Here is a 23,747-nt window from a genome sequence, read left to right as displayed (position 1 = left end):
GGACAGAGTAAAAAAGTAAAATTAGAAATTTAAAAAATGTGATCTGCCGTGATACCGTGGGGCTTTAAACCTAATTATTAATACTGAGAATACGCTTCGAATAACACCTCATTTGTTAAGATACGATGTCTCGTTAAAAAGCTCTAAAAACAAGATTTTATTCTTTCCAAAATGAAAATGTTGTCCTTTTGTTTGTGGGTTTGTACGCACCCATCTTAGATTTAAGGTTTTGGAAACCCAATGGATGTATAAAATAGGTCGGAAGGAATTCGAAGTTTTGCCCTACGACTTTTGGAAAAACCCGCTAGTTTGGCGGAAAATACAAAAAAGTCTTATTTAGTTTCTAACAACTAATGCTACGAAGACGTGCTGTGTTTTTTAAAAAGATAATTTAATTTGCTAAATACTTTTTTATTACTTAAATGGTATGAATTTAACAGGTTAAGAGATATGACAAATAGTTTTTTTTTCAAACTACTTTTTGACTAAATTCTCAAAATTGTAAAGAATATTTAAAATATTTAAATTTAAATCTTATAGCCCTTGAGATTACTCAACCTTTAATATCTAACACTTTTTGTCATAAAAATTACGGTTTGGAAGATATTATGCGATAACAGAGCAATCCATTTCTCTTTAGTATGAAAAACATTTTATTGCTTTCTTGCATGCCAAAAACTATGCATGCCAAAACTATGTTAGATAAAAATTTTAAAAAATGAATTTTTAAAAGCCCAAAAAATGTTATGCAATGCCATTATCAAACCTCATATATGAGTATTGCAGCAAATGCGAATGGAATTCCGATTTTATAATTGATTTTGATAACAAAAAGGAAACTATCTTCAACAAGCCAACCATTCTATACCCTTGCAGGTCTCTCCCGTAGAATATGGCAAGTTCTGTAATATTAAAAGAATGATATTCCAAAGAGTAGAAGTTAATATTAAAATGTTCGTTCCGACATTACGTATACTACCTGTTATATTAATACGACTTTTAGGAAGGTTTCATCCTGAAAGCTTCAAAACTGAGAGACTAGTGTGCGTAGAAACTGACAGACGGGTTTGGCTAGATCGACTTATCTTGTGATGCTAATCAAGAATATATATATTAAAACAAAAAAAAAAACCTGCAAAAAGAATTTTACAAAAATCATTTTTCTTATATTTTTATGATTTTTTGAAGGTGACAACGTCGGAAAAAATTTGTATGGAAAAGAGAAACATATGGCTTGAATGCGTATTTCTAAACATTTTCAAATAATCATAAAAAATATAAGAAAAATGATTTTTTGAAAATTCTTTTGGCAGTTACTTATATATTTGTTCAAACAAACTTTTCGTATAAAAAAAAAATTAAAAAAAAAGTTTTTAAGACGAAGAAAATATTTTAAAAAGTAGATTTTCACACAAAGTCGTTCCTTTCAGAAAAACTGAATGGGTATAAGAAAAGTATTGTATCATTTAAACGGCATTTAAATTACCTTTCCATTGATGCCAAGGTTCTACAAGAAGTAAGTTTAAATTATGAGTATATTAAACTTTTGTTTTGTCAAAATACTTATGCCGACTAGTGTATGTGCAGCGTAGTCTTGCAGAGAGTTAAGTTATTTCAGTCGGTTTTTTGCGACGCAGTAAAGGAGTCTTTTCCGACCCCATAAAGTAGACAAGTTGAGTCATCTCCGTCTGTCCGTATAGACACATGAACATTCCGGGGCTGCCGGCGCAGTACAAGTTTGTTTCTCGCTCTAAAATACTAGAAGAAAAATTTGTTACTGAAATGTATTGTTCTCGTCAAACACTATCGTTTAAGAAAAAAAGTTTGCTATACCGACAAACGGCCAACACGCTTAAATCTGTCTGCCGTCCGCACTACCATATATATATTAAAATTGCAGGTAGGTGGTGCTTAACAATATAGCTTTGCTGCTTATATACCTCCAATTCCCCTTATTATACCCTTGCAGAGGGTATAATAATTTCAGCCAGAAGTTTGCAACGCAGTAAAGGAAACGTTTCCGACCCCATTAAGTATATATATTCTTGATCAGCGTGACTAGAAGAGTCGATCTAGCCATGTCCGTCTAATGATGATGATTATGAATATATATACTTAATGGGGTCGGAAACGTTTCCTTTACTGCGTTGCAAACTTCTGGCTGAAATTATTATACCCTTTGCAAGGGTATAATAAGGGGAATTGGAGGTATATAAGCAGCAAAGCTATATTGTTAAGCACCACCTACCTGCAATTTTAATATATATATGGTAGTGTGGACGGCAGACAGATTTAAGCGTGTTGGCCGTTTGTGGGTATAGCAAACTTTTTTTCTTAAACGATAGTGTTTGACGAGAACAATACATTTCAGTAACAAATTTTTCTTCTAGTATTTTAGAGCGAGAAACAAACTTGTACTGCGCCGGCAGCCCCGGAATGTTCATGTGTCTATACGGACAGACGGAGATGACTCAACTTGTCTACTTTATGGGGTCGGAAAAGACTCCTTTACTGCGTCGCAAAAAACCGACTGAAATAACTTAACTCTCTGCAAGACTACGCTGCACATACACTAGTCGGCATAAGTATTTTGACAAAACAAAAGTTTAATATACTCATAATTTAAACTTACTTCTTGTAGAACCTTGGCATCAATGGAAAGGTAATTTAAATGCCGTTCAAATGATACAATAGTTTTCTTAGACCCATTCAGTTTTTACTGAAAGGAACGACTTTGTGTGAAAATCTACTTTTTAAAATATTTTCTTCGTCTTAAAAACTTTTTTTAAAATTTTTTTTATACGAAAAGTTTGTTTGAACAAAAATAATAGTAACTGCCAAAAGAATTTTTGAAAAATCATCTTATATTTTTTATGATTATTTGAAAATGTTTAGAAATACGCATTCAAGCCATATGTTTCTCTTTTCCATACATATTTTTTCCGACGTTGTCACCTTCAAAAAATCATAAAATATAAGAAAAGTGATTTTTGTAAAATTCTTTTTGCAGGTTTATTTTTTTTTGTTTTAAGAAACTTTTTTAAATTACCTTTCCATTGATGCCGAAGTTTTAATAAAGTAAGTTCAAATTATGAGTATATTAAACTTTTGTGTTTTGTCAAAATACTTTTACCTACTAGTGTATGTTATTGATCTTCTGTGCCTCAAAATGCCTCGGTGAGTTCTTTAAGCCCTAATAGCAAAAAATATATCTTAAAACACTATTTCGCTTTTGAGACGCTTAGCAAAATTATATATGATAGCGCTGTGCCCACATGAAGTAAGACATGCAATCGTCGTTAATAATAACAACAAAACAATAATAACATCACCACTAAAAGATTTAGCAATATGTTTTATTTTTCTCATAATTTTCAACTGTGTTCTCTACTTGCTGCCACCCCTGGCCAATTTCCTTAACTTTAGTCTTAGGTCACAGTTTCAAGAGGCTATCAAAAATAGTAGTCGCTTTAATCTACTAGTAGTTAACTGTCGTTAGGGTGACAATGAGGGTATATGTATTAAAAATTGTTGGACAATTGTATAATAATTAAAAGTGTTTCTTAGTTAAGCCAAGGAGTCAAACTATGCGCACACTCTAGCACAAACACAAAACACTTCAGTATATCAACTATGAGCCTTTCAGTCAATCATTGGAGATTAGCAGGTGCTGTGTATTTTGTCGCTTCCCTCTTCTACAACCGCTATAAATGTCTTTACGATGTTTTTATACATTATAAGCCGCTTAAGCTCTAGCGCTGAGATTTCATTCATGGCAGGAAACCTTTAATAACATCGAATATTTAGGAGGCCAGGCCCCGCTGGCGTCGCTTCACTCGGGCATATGGTCCCACTGCTGGGTCCATGATAAAGTCGTAAAGTACCCGGGTCCAGCTGGTGTGCTGGGGCATAGTGTCATAAAATTCCTTGGCGATGCGCCTAACCTCTGGCAGCCTTGATCCAGGCACCGCCGGGAAGTCATGATGCTCGTTGTGATAGCCCACATTAAAAGTAATCCAGTTAAGCGGGCCATAGTAAGAATACGTTTCAAATCCTTTAGAAAACATATAATGTTCCGAAATAAAGTGTCCGGCCACCGGGTGCAAGCCCATCGCGAGAACGCTACCGATCAGGAGATAAGACATCGGCTTCCATCCAAGAAAGTAAGTTATAAATGCGTTGAAAGTTAGTTGCACCACAGTGTTAATAAATTCCAGGCGCGTAGGTGGCTTCGGGTTTATGACTAGTGGTCGGAAAATGTAGAAGAAAGGTTGCAGGCACACCCACAAAAACTTTCCAAATGTGGTATCAAAAAGACGCGCCTCTAGCAGTGTGGGTATATCAGTGTCAATTGACTCATCCCCTTGGTAACTGAAATGGCAAAATAAACATATTATTATAAAACCAATTTACTGGATGGATGTAAGATGGACTACATTTTTATTTTTGGCCCTTCCCATTCCATCCAGTTTGTACTTAGGTCGAGAATACTGGTGAACCTGGCGATTATACCATAAATAACTACAACTATGTACATACATATGTTGTTAACGGGCTGACTGTAAACATTAATCTAAACACATAAACACATATGTATGACGCGTTAGCAATTCGGATTTTATTGTGAACTTTTTAAAAACGCGATAATAGTGAGTCAACCGAATTTGACTTGCAGTCCAAAACTGAGCTACGTGACCAATCGAGCGCCTATTGGGATAGCAAGAGTCTTATCTTATCAACGTAATTTAGACGCACTCGATTATCAACAACATGGAATCACAAGCCAATTGACTCACAAACCTTCAGAAAGTTTCCTGTAAGACGGAATGAAATGGGTGCAGTATTTGGCATAACAAGTCGTAGATTTACATAATGAATACATAAAATTGTGACGGGAGGGCAGGGATATTTGTACTTCTTACTGTGTGACTACGCCCAGTAATTAGAACTATATATGTTTAATAGTAGGGTGTACGACGTCATTAAACCGAGTCGAACAACACGTACCGATGATGCTCCAGATGGTACTTCTTGAACGAAATGCTCATAGGCAAGCCGATGGGCAAGTTACAGATGAAACCCATAATTCTGTTCAGCATGGGTCGGCTATGTCCGAAGGCCAAATTATGGGAAATTTCGTGGACGGCCAGCATCAACGAGTGGTTGATAATGCCACCGAAGCAGTAGGCGGCCACAAAAAGCCAAGACCACGACAGATCCTTCACTATGAACAGTGACAGGATTTGGGTAAGCACCATTGCGCCGGCCACCCACTTGAAGTTAGGATCGTGGCCGAAGAGCTTCTTGATCTGTGGGTACTTCTCCAGTATAAGCGTGCGGCGCGAGGCGTGCGGCTCCTCTGTGTACACCCACTCAAAGTCGCTCCGCGAAACTTTCTGACCCATCTTGGATGTTTTTCGGTTGGGGTAGGATGTTAAAGGTGGGTTTCGTGCTTCGGATCGATGTTATTAGGGCGACGCGTGGAAGGAAAAAGCTTCGACGTCCGACTAAGCGGGCAAAAAATTAACATCAGCTATTGAAGTGGAAAATAGAGACTTGACGATATATCGATTTTAATCGGTCTATCGATGTTTGGATAATTTTCCACATCGGTATTTGGTTCTTAAAGCCTAGTACACACATCGACGAAAACCGCTACCTTAGCTTTGGAGTGAGCATGACCCGAAAACGCGAATAACGCTTTTCGTCACGTCTGCTTTTCAGCGCGGTACTCAGATAAGCTAAGGAAATACCAGAAAAAATACCTGATTTAGCTAGTGGATTTGGATAAGCGCCCATAGCCGCGGTTCAATAAATAAAGCTTAGTACTCAGATCGCCTAAGAGTTCCACTACTCAAAAAATCGTTTTAATTTCAGTGTGAAATATAAAATGTTAATATGTAGTGCAACAGCTGTCTCGCCATCTGCAGTGCAGAACCGATTTCCAAAATGCCAACATGGTCCTTAAGGGACGCGGGGTGGCAACTGGGTTGTACGGTTGATACTGCAGAAGGGCGTCCAGTATTATGGAAATGGCTACTGATTGCTCCGCCAAGCTGTCACTTAGCGGGCGGTCCTATTTCCTTCTGCCCAAAGAAGCCAGCGCTTCTTTCGATGCTGTACTGAAGATGGAGGAGCATGGCATGAAAACGAATTCTTGAGCTACTTATTAAAATAAAAACATTCCTCGAACAAAAAAAATGATATAAGCTTAAAAGCTTAAAATAAGGTTTTGGGCAAGTTGCGAGCTTTCCAACAATACAAAAGTTTGTGAAAGTTTGAAATTGGCTTACAAAATAATTATTTGAGAATACCTAAAAGGATATTCTTGTATTCTTGTATTCTTGGTAGAGTTTGACCATTGATCATAAAATGAAAAACAATAATTTTTCTTGGAAAAAGCTAAACAAATTTCTTTATATATTTTGTTTTTTTTTCTGGGGAACACTCTGGAAGTTACTTAGAAGTGACATAACAGATGCTTGTAGAAGATACCAGAAAAGCCTTTCCCCATTGGAAATCTTGGATATATTGAATAAAAAACTTGTTTTTACATGTTCGGCAATACTTTGAATTTATTTTTTATAAGCTGAGCGCTTAACATGATAAATTTAATAATAATCATTTTTAAAATTGAAGGAAACACAATTTTTTTTATATTTAAAGTAAAAATAAATTTGAAGGAATTACCTTTTATAATTAGGTGGAAATCTTTGAATGCTTATTTCACTGTAAACGCGACAGGTAATGTGAAAATATTTTTAACTAATCGTACAGCTTCACGTAAATTCGCATTTTTCGTTGAGTTGGACATTTTAATGTGTTACACAATTTAAAAGATTCAGAAAAACAAAGCAACACACAAATTTAGTACAAAACTGGTCTGCTCACAAGCAAATTACCAAATGAACTGACGCTCGGTCGAAAAACAACAGCGTAGGTAAAAAGGAAGGGGAATTTTCATAGTAAAAGGACAAAGGAAATTATCGTGTCCTCGTTCACAAATGTGAAACTCCTATTCCCTCAGAGCACATCCAACATCTACCATCCAAAACCATTTTAAATTAGCACAACAACTCTACGCGAACAGCCGAATCCGACTAATATGACTGCAGATTTTAGCATGCTGAAAATTAAGAACAGATGTCGCTCAATATTGTAACAAATAAAGTTCATTGAATATATATAGGTATTTTTTAATAGATACATCATATTTTTTCCTCTCTTTCTGTGTTTTATAATCTGACTACACTCGAAAAGACAACCTTCGACCGGTCCTTTTTTCGCGTCTCGTCGTTATGTTCGGCAAGAAACAAAATATGAAGAAGACCTGTGAATTCTGTTTGAGTTAAGAAAAGAGAAGCAGATAGCTTTTTAAATTGCGCGTTGCAAAACATTTTGATTTATATTTTTGGAAATAATAAAATAAAAGGTAAGTGCTACATTAAGTGCAAGATGTTTTCCGTTGTTTAAAACATCAATTTTCATTAAAAAATATATTGACACACAAAAAGCGATACCAGAATTGGCCAAATTTGTCGTATAGTGGAAATGATGGAGTTAATCCAATTGAGTACACTTAAGGCGAAGACTTCTCCCCCTAAATCGACATCCTGCCGGGTGTTCCCACGCAAAGAAAAAAAATTCTGGTAAAAGTAAGGTTGGACGCGTTGTTCTAGTATAAGTATACTTGGGTGAAATTCCGTTTAGCTGCAAAATTTCAATATCCACGTTATTTGTGGTTCTGAGTACAAGAACATACTTAAAAACTGTTTTTCGTAAATATATTCGAATATATTAACTTAATTAAAAAGTTTTGCCAGGGAGAAATGAAAGCTATTACAGAAATGAGTTATTTATGTTTTTTATATATTTTTCTGTAAAACTAATAGTTTTCTTTAAAAAAGATTACATTTTTAAAACGGAAAATATTAAACCGTTAAAGAATACTTAAATTAAAAGTATAAGCAAAATATAAATGTTGGATAGATCATTCCAATTGTACGAAATAAAATTCAAATTAGAAAACGGCAATAAAATGTATTGACAACATTTATATACAAATCACTTCTAATGTCGCAAGCAAACATTTTTTTTAACAAAAATTGCCGCGATCTCTTACAATGGTGACCAATGTGAAAAATTTTTGTTTAAACAAACTTTTTGCATCAAATAATTTAAATTTTCAAGACGAGGAAAAAATTCAAAAAGTAGACTTTTACACAAGTTCGGAGTTTTAGATAAGTACTGAATGGGTTAAGAAAAGAAGTGCATCCTTCAAACGGCTTTTAAATTACCTTTCCATTGCCAAAAGTTAAACGAAGCAAGTTCAAATTACAAATATTTTTCACTTTGCTTTATGTCAAAATACTTATGCCGACTAGTGTAAGTATGTCTGATGAGTCAAATACAATCGTGTTAGACCGCTCACTTTAACTTTCTATTACAAAAACAACACGAATAATTTAGAATGTTTAAACTTAAAAACGCAAAGTTCTTACCAACATCCTTTAAAATCATTCCAAAAAATCCACTTAAAAATGTTTTACGTCGAATTTCTACATCCCGAGAATGTAATTTATAACAGCAAAAACGCCCTCTATTGAAAATCCTTAAACGTAACATTGAAAATGAATATTTTATTAAAGTATCCCATATTACACAATTTTGTTTTAACGACTTTTAAAAAATAAGTTTTTTTATGAGATGATTTTTGCATAACTATAATGACAGGGAACAATCGAAAATGGAAGGCGCAGAAGCAACAGGTTTGGTTAGAATAAACGGTTACGCTGGCTAATGGTTTTCTTGTAATTGAGTTTCAAAGTTCCCAGTTTTGCTATAAAAAAGAAGGGTGCTTTTCTCATATTTTTTTAACAAAGTAATAACATTTTAATGTTTCCTATAAAAATAAATATTTTTTAAAGTGAGTTCCCATAAACCTAATAACGGTTTCAAACGAATTTTTGTAAAATCGTCATAAAAATTCTAAAAAAAAGTTAAATATAAAATCAAAACGTAGTGTAAAATTAAACAAAAAATAACAAACGAAAAAACAAAGCGGATTTTGAACGAGTCACAAGTAAAATTTGGCATGAAATTAAAAAAAATCGCCGCCATTTGTTCTAGTCTAGGCTTATGGGGGACCACACAATAAAAAACAGTCCTGGATGTTTTCTTCAACAGTGGTGCGGAAAAATGTGAATAAAAAAAATTGGTACATGATTTTTACAGGAACTCAGTTGAAACCTTAAATATGTTTATAGGAACTCATGAAAAAATGAATTAATTTTTTAGGAACTCTTTAAAATTGTATTACTTTGACTGAAAAAATTAGAAAAGTACCCTTATTCTTTATAGCAAGTCCGTGAACTTTGAAATTCAATTACAAGAGAGCCACGGCTGACCGCCAAGTTATTTTTGCATGTAAATTCTTAAGAAATCGCGGTTCATCGGGGATAATTTTTTCGCGAATTTCGGTGGTGAGTGCCCTAATATGTAATCGAGTTTGCTTTTACTATCGTCTTTTTATTTTTAAGAATTTAGAAGTGACTTCTATACGACAGGCGAAATAGTTATACCCCTTTTGCTTGCAATTAATTGCAGGGTATATTTTTATTAGGGTCAGTCGATTGGTATGGAGCCGAAAAAAATTAAAATCGTATGGGGAAACGTAATCTTTCCGAACCAACTTGGTCTAAAATGGAAACATTTTCAAAACGCGTGGAACGAAAAACTACTCGCTTTTTGCAATGTTTTTTTTTTTTCAATCGTATATCAAGAGCACAGTTCTGGAAAAAATCACATTTTTAACCATTTACTCGTGCAGTGAAAGTGTATACTAGATTCGTCGAAAAGCACATTCTTGTCCAGGATCACTGGCGGAGGCGACATAGCCACACCTGCCTATCCGTCCGTATGAACATTTAAAACCCAAAATCAATACATTTTCCGCATCGCAAGTTTTTTTTAGCAGGGTGTTAATCCCACTCTAACACCCACAGCACTAGCAACCGTTTACGTTCTTAAATGGCTATATTTTTTATAGTGTTCTTTGCAAGCTGTATTGCAAGTTGGTTGTGTAAAATTCAGCTAATTTTAGGCTGATTTTTAGGAGTGGTATGTTCAAATTATCATATACGTATGAAATCCTTTTACATATATTTATCAACAGTTCTGGAAAAAGCTAAAACATGGGTGCGCTTTGTGGTTTTTGCGTTTATAATTACTCGTTTTTACCAAGTGGTGGTACCCCATTTTATTATGCAATTGTTGTTTGTATATATTTGTATATATTTGTTGTTGCTGGTTGACGACGCAGTTTAAAAATTCATTAAACACAGAAAGAACTAAATGAATACAGAGGATGTCCTGATTTTTGGAGAAATTTTTTAAGCTCTTGCAGCTGGTAGATGTTGCTGCCGCACTGATGATGTTGCTGTGGCGCCGCTGCCGATGTTATTGCTCTGTCTGCGTCTAGCCCTTGCCGTTGGGTGGTTGGCTGCCTTTTAAGTAAAGTTTTATTTTTTGCTGATCTCTGAATAATTTATATTTTCGCTCGGCTATCGATGTTGTAGTTCTTGGTTGCTGTTTTGCTCACTCACGTTTTATTTTGACATTTTTTTTAGTTGTTTTGCGGCTCGGTAGAAAATATTTAAATCAAATCGGCAATATTGGCAGGCATTTCCTCAATTGTTGTATGATAGAATTGTTCAATATCCTTAAGGATTCGTCGATCATCATCTGTAATAAAGTTAATCGCAACGCCCTTGCGACCGAATCGACCACCGCGACCAATTCTGAAAGGAAAGAGGCGAAAAAAACAATACAAAAAACATATAAACGGTGCAAGGATGAGTACTCACCTATGGATGTAATTCTCGCGGTTTGAGGGTAGATCGTAATTAATGACCAAAGACACCTGCTGCACATCAATTCCGCGTGCCAGTAAATCAGTGGTAATCAAGACACGAGAAGACCCAGAACGGAACTGTTTCATTATGACCTCGCGATCACGTTGCTCCATGTCGCCGTGCATAGCTGAAACGGTGAAATTGTGGCTCGACATCTCTTGAGTTAGCTGGTCCACCTGCAGAAATTGATAAGTGTATAATACATTTTCCCTTGCTTTGACCTAGTGTACAAAATCAAACTAGTTTGACTCTTTCAAAAGCCTTTGACTCTTAGGCCTAAAAAAAAAAAATTATTACAAATTGATAAAGATGAGTGTATTAACCTTGCGACGGGTATTGCAGAAGATAACCGACTGGGTAATGGACAAGGTATCGTACAAATCGCATAGGGTGCCAAGTTTCCAATTTTCTTGCTTAACATTCACGTAAAACTGCTTGATACCCTCGAGGGTCAATTCTTCCTTCTTCACCAGAATGCTGACTGGTTCGCGCATGAAGCATCGGCTCACTTCGAGAACATCCGGCGGCATGGTGGCAGACAGAAGGATGACCTGGACGTCTGGGGGCAACATCTTGAACACGTCCTGGATCTGGTCCTTGAAACCACGCGACAACATCTCGTCGGCCTCATCGAGCACAAAAAGCTTTATATACTGGGTGCGCAGCACCTTACGGTTGATCATGTCGTAGACGCGGCCAGGCGTGCCCACTACGACATGGCAGCCAGATTCCAGGATGCGGGCATCCTCACGCACGTTAGTGCCTCCGATGCAGGCGTGCGAGTGCACCTTCATGTACTCTCCTAGAGCCATCACCACGCGCTGGATCTGCGTGGCCAACTCGCGAGTCGGGGCCAAAATCAGTGCCTGGCACTCCCGAATGGATGTATCGATCTGCTGAAGGATAGCAATCGAGAAGGTGGCAGTCTTGCCAGTTCCTACGGGAGATATTAAGATGCAAAATTGTTAGCACGCTTTTAGATTAGTTTGCGGAGGGAATTTGAATACAATTCTCAAATTCCAGGGAATGTGTATATTTGTAAATACGTTTAACTTCTTTGTAGAAAAGAACTTCGCGGCACTTACAAGGTAAGTATTATGAAATTATATGCACAGACGAGTATAGAATAGTATAAGAGCACCAAGAACAAACAAAAGAAATATGAGTGTGTATGATGAGGGGTATGGTTTTTTTAATTGTCTACGCAAGGCGATATTAAGGTAAGTCTTGCTCGTTTAAACCCCTACTTATAATGCATTTTATTATCCACCCAGTAATTAACCCCAGATTTAAAAAAGCCACGTAGAAGCAGAGTGCAAAAAAAGGGAATACATGCGTATAAAGGTCTTTAAAATGGATTAGTACCAAATAGGCTACAGGTAGATCGCAATTCTTACGGATCTCCTTAATAACTCAACACACAAAACGCGGCTGGAGTCTTGCGTCGACCATCTTTGTGGTAACATTTTTCTGTCTTCGTGTTTGTAAAGGCAAAAGGCAGATGTTCAGCGAAAAAAGGGCTCGCAAACGCAATGACGGCAAAAAGCGAGAGAGGGCGGGAGTGACATAAAAGTAAAGAGAGCGAGCAACACAGAGCGCAGTTAAAAAAAAAAAATACAGGCGCGGCAGCTGTGTCATCGCTAATACATTCCTGACATTTTTTTCCTTTTTTCTACATTTTGAAAAGTTTTTCTTTGTTGCTGATAATAAGGATCGAGGGGAATTGGGGTACTTGGAAATTGAAATCTGGAGCTCGAAATAAAGAATTATTTACTCACCAGACTGTGCCTGGGCAATGACATCGCGACCCTTGACACAGGGAATGATGGCGCGCTGCTGGATGGCCGACGGTTTCTCAAATCCGTAGCCGTAGATGCCGCGCAGAAGCTCCTCTCGCAAGTTCATATCATCGAAGTTGTCGTACACCTCGTGCCAGGTGGACTCGATGACTCCCTCGGGGTCCATGCCGGCGGGACCATCCTGAGCTATTTCACTTCGGTCATCCCTGCGAGAAAGAGAAAATGCGAATGAGAAATGCAACTTCAAATTAATCTGTATAACTTTTCCAGCTACATTTCTTGGTTATGGCGAATCGAGAGTAGCGCTTAGCAAACAGCGGCACTCACATTATCAACAATAAGGAATTGACTAGGTAAACTTATATCCTGAATTTCGACGGTTTGAGCCTTGTTTATTCAATCGATTATTGATTTGTCTGTCTAGAATAAAAAACAGAGAATTTGAGTTGAGTCTGCTGCCTGTGTTGTTTTTCCCCGAAATCGACTTGAAACCCAAGTAAATGAACGTGAACGCGTTTCCAAATTGTTACTTCTTTGGTCCGTTGCGCTCTGCAGTACGGTACTTTTAAAACAAAAAACGCGACTGGCAACTGCGAAGCCAGCTAGGCGGCTGTTGAGCGATGCGCGGCGAGAGTTCGCCACTGAGCGAGTGCGAGTGGGATGACCGTAGTATCGCGTGTGTGAATGTCAGTCGGCAAGAGTGGTCTGGCGATATGTGCACGTAACTATGGCAACAGTGTTGGTTGCCTAACGACAGTCGCAAATAGTAGTAGCCGGTTAAAAATGGCAGTAGTTGAGAGGGTAGTTGGTTGTGGGAGAACGAGGGGACAAATATTCCAAGGTGTGTGTGACACGCTGACGAATATTGAGATGGGTTCAGGTTAGCTGAGCTCACAATTGTCAATCTAATAAAGATATGTAGAATCATTCAGTCTGCGTCATTATGCAGTCATGAGTCAAGCGGACGTGTGTGCGTGAGATTAAGTCAAGTGGAGGCACGATTTCAGCAAACTTCCTTATCCAGGTGTTCCAAATGGAAAAAGCGTCAAATAACAATTTTTATTGTAGTGACTACCGCAATTCTCTCGCCCACTGTCTTTCGCTTTTGCTGTTCAGATTTGTAATATTTTTCCTTAAGGGTCCACTTTTTCTGACGATCAAAAATGTTATATATTGCATTGAAGCACACACGGACCGCCCAAAGCGATTAATGATTCGATTGGGAACGTGTTCCCCTGGCTGCTTTCTCCATTTTAAGTTATTAATCTATAATATATACTAACATTTTTTGAAAACTATTGGCACTTTTTATACACGTGCTGCTACTGATTTGTTAAAACCAAGCAAAAGAGGCACCATCTTGCAAAAGTTTTAGTGATGTAAAAAAAACATCGCGGACTATCGATATCTCGGTCATTATATATCGCCCGCTGTCAGTAAATATCTGGCATTTCCGTAGAGGTTTTAAGGGGCATCGGCCGCATATAAATCGTATAAAAAATGCAAAAAACGTTCTCCCTAAATTTTATTGGATGAATTTTAATGGATTTAATTATTTTTACGGGACTCTTAGACTGCATCTTAACTGCAACTATTTAACTATTTAATACCCTCTACACACACTCGCTTAAAATCGCTATTGCGTATACGTAGCGTCTTTTTGTTCATAAAAGTTTCATAAAAGGTTCAACTGATCGGTATACGCAAGCCGTTACCAAAGAAAAATAAGTAATCACCTAGTTGCTCGAAAAAAAATGCAAGATAACCCAAAACTAAGTACAGTTTGAATGTTAGCATGTGGAATGTTCTCAACACAATATGATTATTTTATTGCTATTAGCATACTGTTTAGTTATGTGATTTCTTTATATAAATTATATACTTTTTTTGTTAGAACAGGTGGCTGGTCTTGTATATAAGGACATATTCATAAAAAACAGCTGAGCCAAAATTTTCTAAGATGAGATTAATAGATGAGTTCCGAGCCGTTGGAAGGCTCTGGAAGGCTGAACCAACAAGATATTCTTATAAATGCTGACTTGGTCAATTGGAATACAAGTGCATTTCCTTCTCAAAACAATCCCCCATCGCCAATTACAAAAAACACCTAAGCTTAAACAAAATACTGAAAAAAACATTCGCTGAAAGGGAGCAAATTCTAATGAAGCCCGTTAGCCGTAGCGCAAAGAAAAAGAAAAAATAAAAAAATAAATTTAAAATGGAGGTAAAAACCTATAATGCCTGCTGGACGCCAAATCAAAGATTATCCACAGAAAGCATTACCACAAAAGGGGAAGTCCTTCGAAGAGTGGAAGTAATGTAGGAGATACACCAGAGAATCCCATTAGGAACCCTTTCTTTGTTTCAAAATTTCTGCCCAAACACTGAGCAATTCGGTTTGCTGTTTTCCTGGGACACTCAGAATTTGACAAAATGTATTTTTATATTAAAATGGTTTTGATTTAAAAAGGAAAAAGACTTCGTCCTAAAATTCTTTTGCTCACTTACTAAAGTTAAACTGTTTTGACATTGGTTCCGATTTCTGTTTTTTAACAGTTTTTTCTGCTTTGACATCTAACATGAGTGAAACAAAGCACCCGTGTGATGAGAAGGGGGCTTTATACTACTAATTTAACATAAAAAGAATACTTTTAACATTTAATTAATTGTTATTTAAATTTTATTTCCGTTTAAAAACTTTGCTCTGAATATATTTTTCGATCTGAGTACTAGGCTTGAGCCTTTCGACAAAAAGGCGAGGTGAAAGAGAAAGAACACAGGGAAAATGCGCAAAATAGTTAAAGTGGTAAAGATATTCTAGACTAGAACCACATTGGGAAGAAGCATGACAAGAAGGACTTTGCAACATACTGGGACATCTTGCCGGACGTGTCCACGCAAAGGAATGAAGTTTTGGCCAAAAGAATTTAGTTACGTTGTACTAATATAACTAATTATAAAAGGGAAGAACGCTTTAGTCGAGTGCCTCGACTATCAGATACCCGTTACTCAGCTTAAGGGAGCAAAAGGAAAATTAAGGTATATGAGCAGCAAAGCGATGTTGTAAAGCGACACCTAACGGCTGTTTCGGTATATGTTATGTGGGCAGCAGACAGATGTAAGTGTTTAAGCCGTTTGTGGGCATTAGAGTGGGCGTGGCACATTTCTATTAGGTCAGCCGATGGGTGTTAATGAAACAAACATGATGATTCTATTATAAAAACATATTATAACATATAGGCGCTACATATTTCCGCGGATTGTGGTCGTTAGAGTGTGAAACGAACTTGCGCTGCGCAGGAAGGCCAGGAATCTGCATGTCAATTCTGACTATTCTAGCTCTTATTGTTCCGAGATCTTAGAGTTCATACGGACAGACAGACAGTTGGACAAGGCTAGATCGACTCAGCTTGTGTTCCTTGTCAAGAATACATATACTCTATGTGGTTAGAAACGCTTCATTCTGCTTGTTACATACTTACCGATAAATCTAGAATACCCCTTTACTCTACGAGTAACGGGTATAAAAGCATCCGTTTTGATTAGTATTTTTCATGTAAATCAGACGAGGAATCGAGTAGTAAGATTATAATATATACTTTATTCAGTAATTGGCACGACTAAGTTTGTTGATAATATATCAAAATAAAATGATAAAATTCAAAATTTTTTCGAAAAATAATATATATATATTGTAATAATTTTTTCCAAATATCGAGAATGCGATATTTTTTTGTTTTATTTTCTGTTTTGTATGTTTTAGTATAGTTCATATAATTTGCATCATTTAAAAATTAAATTTTGTTATATCGTATTATTTTTATTTGTTTTATTTAAATTATAATGCAGTTTGAAATCTAAAGATATATTTTTGATGTGTTTAATTTCTATTACTTTTTATTCTAAGAAGCGTTTTGAGGAACTAAAATATCAAAATATTAAATATATCGATGTTTTATAGAGATATATTAAATATTATTTTGATATTTTTTAAAATTTAAAATATCGTTGATACATTCGACATACCTAGGAGTTACACACGCGCTGGTGAAAAAGATCTACAACAGCGAGTTCCGATCGGTTCGAATAACCAAGCTCAACTGACTATTTCAGCATACGCGCTCACGTCATAAACTCACTCAAGTCGAGCGTATGCAGCCATCTCTGTCTTACTCAAGACTCGTGGTGTCTTACCATCGAACCTCACTTAGCAGTGCTCTCGCTCAATATCAGCTAGTAAAACATAAGCAGGGAATTACCCGAATTCCCAAATTACGAAAGTGCTACATTTACTAGGAATCACACTGCGACACAGAAATAGACTCCAACCCTTGGGGCTTCGCATATAAACTCGTCACAAAACGGCTTCGGGCATTTAGTAGACCGTCGCCGACATGCCCAGTCTTCCTAAAAAGGGTAGTAGAAACACTATTCCCTGAGCAAGAGGGTATGGCGCGTATAGCACAGATCGTAGACACGAGAAGCATTAAGCTCACAAGTCCTGAGGAAGTCCTTGAGGTTCTTAAGACAATAAAGGACGATAAGGTCCCGGGACCTGATGGAATCCCGAATAAAGTATTAAAAATAGCCATAAAAGCAAACACCAAACAGTATGTTGACATGTACAATGCATGCCTAACAGAAGGTGTGTTCCCTAGTCGCTGGAAAACTCAGCGGTTGGTACTCATACCAAAGGGGGACAAGGCAGTGGAGGAGCCTTCCTCGTATAGGCCACTCTGTATGCTGGATACGGTGGGCAAAATTCTTGAAAGAATTATACACTCCCGGCTAGAAAGTGCCCTTGTCGGGACCAACGGCCTCTCTGAGATGCAGTATGGTTTTCGAAAGGGACTATCCACAATCGACGCCATTGGTAAGCTGTGTGAGATCGCAGACAAAGCCATTGAGGGAAAGAGGTGGTTGTACGGCACTAAGCAGTATTGCATAGCGGCAACATTGGATGTTAAAAACGCATTCAACTCCGCTAGCTGGCACCACACACTAAATGCACTAAGCAAACTTAATGTCCCAGTGTACATACAGCGAGTAATAGCGAGCTACTTCGAAGGTCGCCTGCTCCTGTACGAAACAGAAACAGGGCAATCTACTCACAGGGTCACCGGGGGAGTCCCACAAGGATCAGTCCTAGGCCCTTTGTTGTGGAATGTCATGTACGACGAGATCCTTAGGATCACGATGCCCGAAGGGGCACGACTCATTGGTTTCGCGGATGACGTAGCCATAGTAGTTACGGCCAAGAAACTCCCAGACGCGGAAAGAATCTGCAATGAAGCTGGGAAACGAGCAAGCGCATGGCTCGACTCTAAGGGTCTCGCCTTGGCAGCTCATAAAACCGAAGCAGTCCTTATAAGTAGCAGGCAGAAAGTGGAAACGGCCACTATTAAAATTGGAGAAGCCACCATAAGATCTCGCCCAAGCTTAAAATACTTGGGGGTCATGATCGACCACCGGCTTTCTTTCAAAGAGCATCTAGCTTACGCTAGTGGCAAGGCAGGCAGAACCGCGGCAGCAATTTCGCGAATTATGGCGAACACTCGTGGGCCGAGGCAACCAGGACGTAGATTACTGGTTAGCGTTGTCACATCGACGCTGATGTACGCTGCTCCCATATGGGCCCGAGCCACAAAAAATGGGAGTTATCTGCAGGAGGGTGATTCCGTACAGAGACTGTGTGCCCTGAGGGTCTGCTGTGCGTTCCGCACGGTATCCCATGACGCGGCACTAGTTATTTCTGGAGTAATTCCGATGGACCTGCTAGCAGTGGAGTCAGTGGGTATCACAGGGGTCGAAACTGTTGAATCCCTACGAAAAAGGTGCAGACAACTCACCATTGCAAAGTGGCAGGAGAGGTGGGCTAATAGTAGCAAAGGACGATGGACGCATAAGCTTATCCCAGAACTGCAGAGATGGCTGGGAAGGAAGCATGGACATGTGGACTTTTACTTAACGCAACTGCTGACAGGACATGGATGCTTTAAATACTACTTGAATAGGTTTAAGCATGAACGTTATCCGCACTGCCCACTCTGCGAGTCGGATAATGAAGACGCAGAGCACGTATTTTTTGTCTGTCCGAGATTTAATAATGAACGTCGAGATCTGAGCATAAGGATTGGGAGGACGCCAGCCGTTTGTAACCTGGTGGAAATTATGCTTGAATCAGAAGTAAATTGGTCCGCTGTATGTAACATGGCCACAATAATTCTTAAAAAACTGCGCATCGCAGAAAGGCTGCGAAATTCCAATAGGATAGTATCCTAGAGAGCCCTTAGGGCATTCCCCCCCGGCGAAGTAATACCTAACGGCAGTACCGCCGGGGAAGCGGGGAGGGGGTGGAGTTTTTACTGGGTTAGAGTCCCAGACTTCGGTAAGCTAGCACAGCTCCGAGTTGGCTTTCGATGCTTTAAACCACCACTAACAAAAAAAAAAAAAAAACAAAAAAAACACTGCGACACGGCCCCCCTGACCTATCACACGTCCTCGTGTGCTACATCCACCACCCATGTCCAGGACACACACCTGACTCTTTTATTTATGGTATCTCTTGGTTTTAATAACATTATTTTCTCTTACAATTTACAAACTTACAGAGCCGCTTACACAAACATTAACTAAAAATTTTTCTTATCTAGGAAACACAATTTCCTTTTTATTACAAACATAATACATTTTCATCTTCATGATCTTTTCATATCATTTAATTCTAATCAGAATTTTCCAATAATTCTGATTTTACTTAACTTAGATTTGTCTCTTAGTTTCTTAATTTAATTTGGTGTGCACATTTACACCCAATCACCTTGACAACCGCCATAACACTTCTCATCCCTGTGAGACAGCTGTTATGGTGCGGTCCTCAATTCCCCTCTTGGGACACAGGCGCACGCTTACTAACGCCGTCTATTAGTTTGTTCCCCTCCTGGGAATCGCCATCATTTAGGCCATTGAATTCTTTGTTTAATTCGTTAATTATTTGTCTGCTTGGTAGCGCTCTTAGCCACTCATATGAATATTTATACGTCCGCTTATTAACTAATGATTTTAGTTCATATCGATCGCCGTCTAAGACTTTGACTTCGTTTTTCAGCAAAACCTACGTTATGGTTCATAATCTTTGCCTTATATTTGTCAAATCTTTGTTTTTCATATCTTGCATTATTTTCCATGTTTTCTTTGGCTTGAATTCTAATCTGTTCTTTATCTACATCATTGTCTTCTTCGTTTATTGACAATAAACCAAAAGGCCTAGCTTCTTTTCCTATTAATAGCTTTAAAGCGCTAAACTTGGTGACTCGATTTGCAGTACAATTCATGGCCAGTTGTACTTCAGCCACTGCCTCCTGCCATGATCTCTGACTCGTTCCAACTGCTGTCAGCATTGTCTTAAGTGTGCTCATCACGCGTTCAACCTGTCCAATTGCCCTACTAGCCCCGGTAGCGATCAAATGCAGCTGAATCAGAACAGAAATTGCGAAAGTCTGAGCTAGCAAAACAATGACCTTGATCCGCTATTATTCTAGTTGGCAATCCTAATAGCGCCACAACCGATTTCACAGCTTTAATACAGCTTTCGGTGTCTATATTCAGTGTGTGGTAAAAATAAACAAACTTGGTGAATGCATCTATTAAAACAATGACGTATTCCTTCAAGTCGTTTTTGCCACTCAGTTTACCCGTTATGTCGATGTGTAATGTGTGCCATGGTATCTCTATCTTAGGAAATGGATGCAATTCTGCCTGGACCTTTCCATTTGGGGGTTTTGCTAATTTGCACGTGATACAATTTTCCATAAATCTACGTACATACTTGGCCATATTCTCGAACCAGTAATATCCATATACCTTATGTAATGTTTTTTTCATCCAAAATGCATAACAGATTCATGTACGTCGTTGATCACTGCCTACCTAAATGCCCTTGGAATTACCGGCAAGCACCTTGTTTTACCATTTTTCTGTATTTTTCTATGCAATATAACCTTTCTTAATTCAAATGTTTTATTTAAATTTTCCGGTAACTCGTTATTGCGTATCTTGGATGAAATGTTGATTATTTCCTTCTGACAGTGGATTTCGGGAAAGGAAATCGACACGCGCCATTCGCTCCCCTTCTCTATATTCAAGATCGAAAGTAAGAAGCTAAACCAATGAACTGTCGTAATTGAGTAACAGTTTCCGGAGGTGGCAACCCTATCAGTGCCTGGATCTTTCGTGCATTTGGCCGAATTTCTCCATTCGTTATTTCAAACCCAAGGTACTCGATTTAGTTTTAAGAAACGAACATTTCGTTACATTAAATGAAAATCCGGTTTTACTTAAGGTGTCCAACACTACCTCTAGTCGCTCTATCTAATCGATCATCTTTCGTTTTAGCTACTACCATAACATTGTCAATGTAAACAATTGCGAATGTGTGTGCCAACGGACCCAGGGCTTTTATTATTGCACGTTGGAACGCAGAAGGTGCGTTCTTCAGAAGGGCATGGTTAAGAATTCGTACTGTCCATCAGGTCTAACGAAGGCCGATCGTTCAATTGAATCTGGGTGTACAGGGATTTGGTAAAATCCACTTGCCATATCTATACACGAAAAGTACCTTGCGCCACGAAGACGAGCTACTTGATCCGAAATAAGAGGCAAAGGATATTTATCGGCAATTGTATTGTCGTTTAAAACGCGATAATCTACACAAAGACGATCTGTGCCATTTTTCTTCTTAACCAGCATCATGGGACTAGCGAATGGTGAGCAGCTGGGACGAATAATTTTTGATGTAAGCAATTCATCAATTTTGCACCGAACGTGCTTCCTCTCATCTTCGCTAAGCCTATAAGGTCGGCTTTGCACAGTCCTTTATGGATCTATTAGCCTAATTTCTAATTGACCTGGCGTCACACGAGTCATTGGAATTCCGTCAATAAACCTATCTCAACATATTGTTTAATATCGTCTAAACAGAATCGTTTAAATTGGTATCAGAATTTATGATTTCTTCATACTTCACTAGACTCAGAACATTAATTTTTTTTGTCTTATAAAAGCAAAATTTATCTGCATCAATTGATACACCAAAGCCCAGTCCTAAAACTTCACGGCCAATCAACACGTCATACAGAAGCCACATGTCCGTTTTCACCGCACTTAAAACATTTAATTTTTATCGATCCTTCACTCCGGCCGTGCTGCTCACGCTATAACTCCTTTCTGTTGTTAAATAGCCAACGCAACAAATTATTATCAATTTGAGCCATGTGAGCTAACGCTACTAATACCGCAATCTCCTCCAAATTCTTTGCCTTCCACTTAGAGAGCAATAGGGTGACAATGAGACTGCCGGACTCAGCGAAACTCTCTTCAGTTTTGGGACGTTCGTTCAAAATCTTCATCAGTATGGCAGAAGTTGTTGGATGAAGAGTTCCTTAAACTGCGGCCATGTGATGCCAGCGAAGCATATTTGGGCCATTGCGATGCACTGCCTTTAATTGCTTTGCTTAACGCAATCACAAGTGCACTGCCTTCGAGAGCATTATCCGTAAAAATTAAGTTCACTGTAGTACACCAAGCTGATGCATCTGCTCCAGCGGTGTCAGGGCAAAACTTGGGTAAAGTGACGTGGAGTGCTCTCCCGACTATTGCCGGTGCTCTTGGTGCCTGCATGGATAGTTTAATTTTTTTTACAGAAATTAAGCTTTTTGGCCAAACATTTCTAGGAAGGTCGGATTCCATTAATAAAACTAGATAGCCTTCCTTAAAAAAACTACTGTTTTTGGTCCATTTACGTTTACATATTATAAATTGTCTATATTCTTTTCCCGTTTCATGACATGAGTTCTATTCTGGGTAACATCCATTGGTCCTAATGGAATACCTTCTTTCAAAAAGGCTCTCTCGGTATGTTTTATATTGCAGCTTGGAATCTGGCCCATTAAAGGAGCTTGGGGCCTTTTTTTTACACTGTTTAAAATTTCTGAAGACAATCTCCGAATGGTTTCATATAAAAGTTGAGTGTTTTCTAAGACTGGAGTGTAGTCGTCTGGGCTCTGCTATTTGATATTAAACAAGAAAGGAAGTTAACTTCGGCAAGCCGTATACCCTTTCATTTATAAGAAATAATCAACTTTAGTAACACCATGTAACATTTTTAAGGATAGTTGCTGACTGCAGTGATATTAAAAAAAAATTCCAATCATTTTTAAGACCTTTTTTTTACATCTATATTATCAATAATTAATATACTTTAAGGGGTCGGAAACGTCTCTTCATTGCGATGCAAACTTCTGACTGAAATAAATATACCCTCTGCAAGGGTATACAAATTTGAAAGAAACACTAAAAGATAAAAAATGAACATCTTAATTTTTAAAACTTTGCACTTAATTGGTCATCTTAAATTTCTTATTTAACCTAGAACTCTTCGGTTAAATTCTTTTCTGTTATTTTTTTCTGGAGAATAAGATATCCTATTTCGCATGCAGAATCCACCTACCTTGTGTACATTCGTTACGTCCATGATCAATTTTACGGCTGTACTAATGTCTTGAACTCCATCTAAATAGTCTTCCATGTAATGTTTTGTTATCACGTCTTGGTCAAAGTCGAGTTTGAGTTTGAGTTTGATGTGAACTCGGGGGAAAGCCTGTCTAAACCCAGTGTATCTCGCCCTAAGCACTTCTTTGGCGTGTCCCGGCGTAAGCTTCGTACCTCAAGTATAATTGAGCAAGTCCTGGCGAGATCAGCCAGAAGGGAGAGCAGTCGATCAGTACGGTCTCAAGTAAAATTTTCCAGGAGAGCCTACGGTTCCGGCTCGTGAAGTCCCGAAGCGGTCCGAACCCCGAGTATAACGACCCCGAGTATAACGACCCATAAGGGAGAACGGTCGATCAGTACGGTCTCGAGTGGAGATATCCAGGAGAGCCTATGGTTCCGACTCGGGAAGTCCAGGATCGGCGCACGCCCAGCCACGCCGCCAGGAGCAGTTCGCAGGACATTATTATGTATATGTTATTAGTCGATG

At 38.2% G+C, this 23,747-nt stretch overlaps 2 protein-coding genes and 1 long non-coding RNA gene across 5 annotated transcripts; 1 reads left to right on the top strand and 2 right to left on the bottom strand.

The window, feature by feature from the left end:
* Positions 1–3,335: 3,335 nt before the first annotated feature.
* LOC108027428 (sphingolipid delta(4)-desaturase DES1) lies at positions 3,336–5,557 on the bottom strand. Its single transcript, XM_017098878.3, has 2 exons — positions 5,008–5,557; positions 3,336–4,371 (listed from the first exon to the last, which is right to left on the bottom strand). Exons 1-2 carry the CDS (start codon positions 5,403–5,405, stop codon positions 3,804–3,806), a joined length of 966 nt encoding a protein of 321 aa, XP_016954367.1. The 5' UTR covers positions 5,406–5,557; the 3' UTR covers positions 3,336–3,803.
* Positions 5,558–10,026: 4,469 nt separating this feature from the next.
* Positions 10,027–10,671, top strand: LOC122818786 (uncharacterized). The gene is made up of 2 exons (XR_006368269.2): positions 10,027–10,119; positions 10,175–10,671. It is a non-coding gene; the product is annotated as an uncharacterized LOC122818786 (long non-coding RNA).
* LOC108027412 (eukaryotic initiation factor 4A) lies at positions 10,270–14,141 on the bottom strand. 3 transcript variants are annotated; one of them, XR_007763370.1, is made up of 6 exons: positions 13,040–13,120; positions 12,692–12,918; positions 11,237–11,850; positions 10,866–11,089; positions 10,605–10,799; positions 10,270–10,505 (listed from the first exon to the last, which is right to left on the bottom strand). XR_007763370.1 is itself a non-coding variant. In XM_017098854.3 (5 exons), coding segments are annotated over exons 1-5 (1,212 nt in total). In that variant the 5' UTR covers positions 13,998–14,141; the 3' UTR covers positions 10,270–10,654. The 3 variants fall into 3 exon arrangements, 2 of the variants coding, with proteins under 2 accessions (XP_016954343.1, XP_016954352.1); XM_017098854.3 differs by lacking the exon at positions 13,040–13,120 and adding an exon at positions 13,996–14,141 and having other exon boundaries at positions 10,270–10,799; XM_017098863.3 differs by having other exon boundaries at positions 10,270–10,799; positions 13,040–13,119.
* Between the last annotated feature and the right edge of the window lie 9,606 nt (positions 14,142–23,747).

The sequence above is a fragment of the Drosophila biarmipes genome, chromosome 2L (assembly GCF_025231255.1).
Source record: "Drosophila biarmipes strain raj3 chromosome 2L, RU_DBia_V1.1, whole genome shotgun sequence".
NCBI lineage: Eukaryota > Metazoa > Arthropoda > Insecta > Diptera > Drosophilidae > Drosophila > Drosophila biarmipes.
Note: the sequence above shows the minus strand (reverse complement) of the source record. Positions and strands in the feature narration are given on the sequence as shown.

Coding starts and splice junctions, on each gene's coding strand:
- LOC108027428 (XM_017098878.3), bottom strand. CDS start 5,405: ATGGGTCAGAAAGTTTCGCGGAGCGACTTTGAGTGGGTGTACACAGAG. Junction 4,372..5,007: donor TACCATCTGGAGCATCATCG/GTACGTGTTGTT, acceptor TTGCCATTTCAG/TTACCAAGGGGATGAGTCAA.
- LOC108027412 (XM_017098854.3), bottom strand. Junction 11,090..11,236: donor TCTGCAATACCCGTCGCAAG/GTTAATACACTC, acceptor CAATTTCTGCAG/GTGGACCAGCTAACTCAAGA. Junction 10,800..10,865: donor CGCGAGAATTACATCCATAG/GTGAGTACTCAT, acceptor CTTTCCTTTCAG/AATTGGTCGCGGTGGTCGAT.